Source organism: Austrofundulus limnaeus, unplaced genomic scaffold (assembly GCF_001266775.1).
Source record: "Austrofundulus limnaeus strain Quisiro unplaced genomic scaffold, Austrofundulus_limnaeus-1.0 Scaffold495, whole genome shotgun sequence".
Classification (NCBI taxonomy): domain Eukaryota; kingdom Metazoa; phylum Chordata; class Actinopteri; order Cyprinodontiformes; family Rivulidae; genus Austrofundulus; species Austrofundulus limnaeus.
In genome coordinates, this window is record NW_013952897.1 from 46,368 (window position 1) to 49,409 (window position 3,042).

General features: G+C 45.1%; 1 protein-coding gene across 1 annotated transcript in view; it reads right to left on the reverse strand.

Moving 5' to 3' along the window:
* Positions 1 to 2,172, reverse strand: part of pctp (phosphatidylcholine transfer protein) — an 8,598-nt gene extending 6,426 nt beyond the window's left edge. The window contains exons 1-2 of the mRNA XM_014025735.1: positions 1,927 to 2,172; positions 258 to 375 (exon numbers count right to left, since the gene is read on the reverse strand). Coding sequence (XP_013881189.1) covers positions 258 to 375; positions 1,927 to 2,157 — 349 coding nt within the window. The 5' untranslated portion in view covers positions 2,158 to 2,172. The remainder of the gene's footprint in view (positions 1 to 257; positions 376 to 1,926) is intronic.
* Between the last annotated feature and the right edge of the window lie 870 nt (positions 2,173 to 3,042).

Here is a 3,042-nt window from a genome sequence, read left to right on the forward strand (position 1 = left end):
TGAAATATCGCGATATTTCAGTGTATCGATATTTTCTTAAACCCCTATCTTCTACCAATAAACTCACTTTCCCTCCTCTGGACATGTCCAAACCGTCTCACTCTTGTCTCTGTAACTTTGTCTTCCAGTTGTCCAACCTGAGCTGTCCCTCTGAAGACCCTCACAAGGAGAACCTCAACATCTTCAGCTCAGACACKTCCAGTTCTGTCTCCTGTCTTTTGTACATGTCTCTGTCCCCATAAAGACATGTTTCTTACCTTTCACGTATCCGTCCCAGTGTTTGCGGTACATCAGGTCCATGTAGACGTCGGCACACAGATCTGGACTGCAGTTGGACAGGACCCCAAAGACTTTGTACTCATAGAGTCCAGTTTCCTGCAGACAGCAGAGACACAGCAGGTCCATGAAAGACCACCGAGTTCAGAACCCACAGCTGGGACCAGAACTAGAACTGTACAGAGACAGAGTCCAGGACCCACAGCTGGGACCATAACCCACAACAGGTCCATCAAAGACCACTGAGTCCAGAACCCACAGCTGGGACCAGAACCTACAGAGACACAGAGTCCAGAACCCACAGCTGGGACCAGAACCTACAGAGACACAGAGTCCAGAACCCACAGCTGGGACCAGAACTAGAACTATACAGAGACAGAGTCCAGAACCCACAGCTGGGACCAGAACCAACAGCAGGTCCATCAAAGACCACCGAGTCCAGGACCCACAGCTTGGACCAGAACACACAGCTTGGACCAGAACACACAGCTGGGACCAGGACCCACAGCTTGGACCAGAACACACAGCTTGGACCAGGACCCACAGCTTGGACCAGAACACACAGCTGGGACCAGGACCCACAGCTTGGACCAATACCCACAGCTGGGACCAGGACCCACAGCTGGGACCAGGACCCACAGCTGGGACCAGAACCCACAGCAGGTCCATCAAAGACCGAGTCCAGAAATCACAGCTGGGACCAGAACCTACAGAGACAGAGTCCAGGACCCAGCTGTGATTTCTGGACTCGGTCTTTGATGGACCTGCTGTGGGTTCTGGTCCCAGCTGTGGGTTCTGGTCCCAGCTGTGGGACCAGGACCCACAGCTGGGACCAGGACCCACCCGGGACGCCTCAGAGGAGGATCTGATGGGTTCAGATCAGGAAAGTCTTCGTTCTTCATCCATCTGAGACAAAAACATCATGAATCATATCTGGATTATTTTGAGGTCCAGAAAGTTCTGATGTTTAATCAAATAATCAGGTTTTTATTTGAGTTTCTTTGTTCAAATAAAAACATTTTAAAAGAAATGTTCAGTTGTTTTTATTGTTCAGTTGTTCTCTAATGTTTCTTATAAATATAAAAAATGCATCTAAACGACTATAGTTGTATAAATATTTAAAAAACAGAATTATTTAAGTTCTAATTTAATCTTTTTATGCTTATTTTTGTCTTTATTGTCCTTTTTTATTCTCCTTTCATTAATTATGAACTTTAGGTCTGCTCCAATCGCTGTATTTCTGCACAAAATGCTTTTTCCCCCTACTTTGATATTTTTTTTATCTGCACAAAATTTATAATAAAATTATCAACATTAAAGGTTTTTTGTAAATCTAAATCCCAAACTAAAGAAGCGTTGTTTTAATTTTTAAACTTTTTTCAGGAAGTTAAACCCTGAATGATCCGGACTCGTCCAGTTTCCGGGTCTTTCCTCCTCTGGCCGCTAGGATCGATCMCAGCTGTTTTGATGATGATGATGATGATGATGATGATGATGATGATGATGATGATGAAGGTTTAAAACGAGGCTGTCTGAGGAAGAACTGAGGTTAATAAAACAGGTGATAAGGTTCTGCAGAGGAACACTGGGTCCGTGTTGCTCGCGGTTCCTGCAGACCCTGCGGTTTTCTGGGGGGGAGGTTTGTCCCACCTGGTCAAGGAGCCGGTAGATCTGGACCCCCATGGTCTCGGTGAAGAGCTCCCAGCCTCCGTCCAGCTGCGGCTGGTCCAGCTCCTTCCAGGCCGCCTGGAACTCGTCATCCGTGAAGCCCACTGACATGACGGCCCGGCTGCTCACACACCGCCACCAGCTGACTGGCAGAACCGCGCTTCCGGTTGTGAAGTGGACCCCGTCAAAATAAAAGCCTGTGAGCTTCGTCATAAAGATCAGCTTTTTTTAAATTTTTATTTTAGTTCTACTGGTGGCATTTGAAAAGGAGCTGCATGTGTTTCTACTGGATAAGACAGAGTTTGTTTTAAACCACATTATTCTGGAGTTAAGATTTTTTTTTTCAGAAAAAAAAAACCCCAAAATAAATTAAAAAGTTTTGTTAGAAACCGTCTTAGAGATCTGAAACATTCATGAAGAGAAGAAAACTTTATTCTTTGTTTTTGTTATTTTCATCCTCTGGATGCTGAGATTCAGTTTCAGCTGATGATGGATGGATGATGGATGGATGGATGGATGATGGATGGATGTTGGATGGATGGATGGATGGATAATAGATGGATGATGGATGGATGGATGGATGATGGATGGTGGATGGATGGATGATGGATGAATGATGGATGGATGGATGTTGGATGGATGGATGGATGGATAATAGATGGATGATGGATGGATGGATGATGGATGGATGGATGATGGATGAATGATGGATGGATGGATGGATGGATGGATGGATGGATGGATGATGGATTGATGGATGGATGGATAATAGATGGATGGATGGATGATGGATGGATGATGGATGGACGATGGATGAATGATGGATGGATGGATGGATGTTGGATGGATGGATGGATGGATAATAGATGGATGGATGATGGATGGATGGATGGATGGATGATGGATTGATGGATGGATGGATAATAGATGGATGGATGGATGATGGATGGATGATGGATGGACGATGGATGAATGATGGATGGATGGATGGATGTTGGATGGATGGATGGATGGATAATAGATGGATGGATGATGGATGGATGGATGGATGGATGATGGATTGATGGATGGATGGATGATGGATGGATGGATGATGGA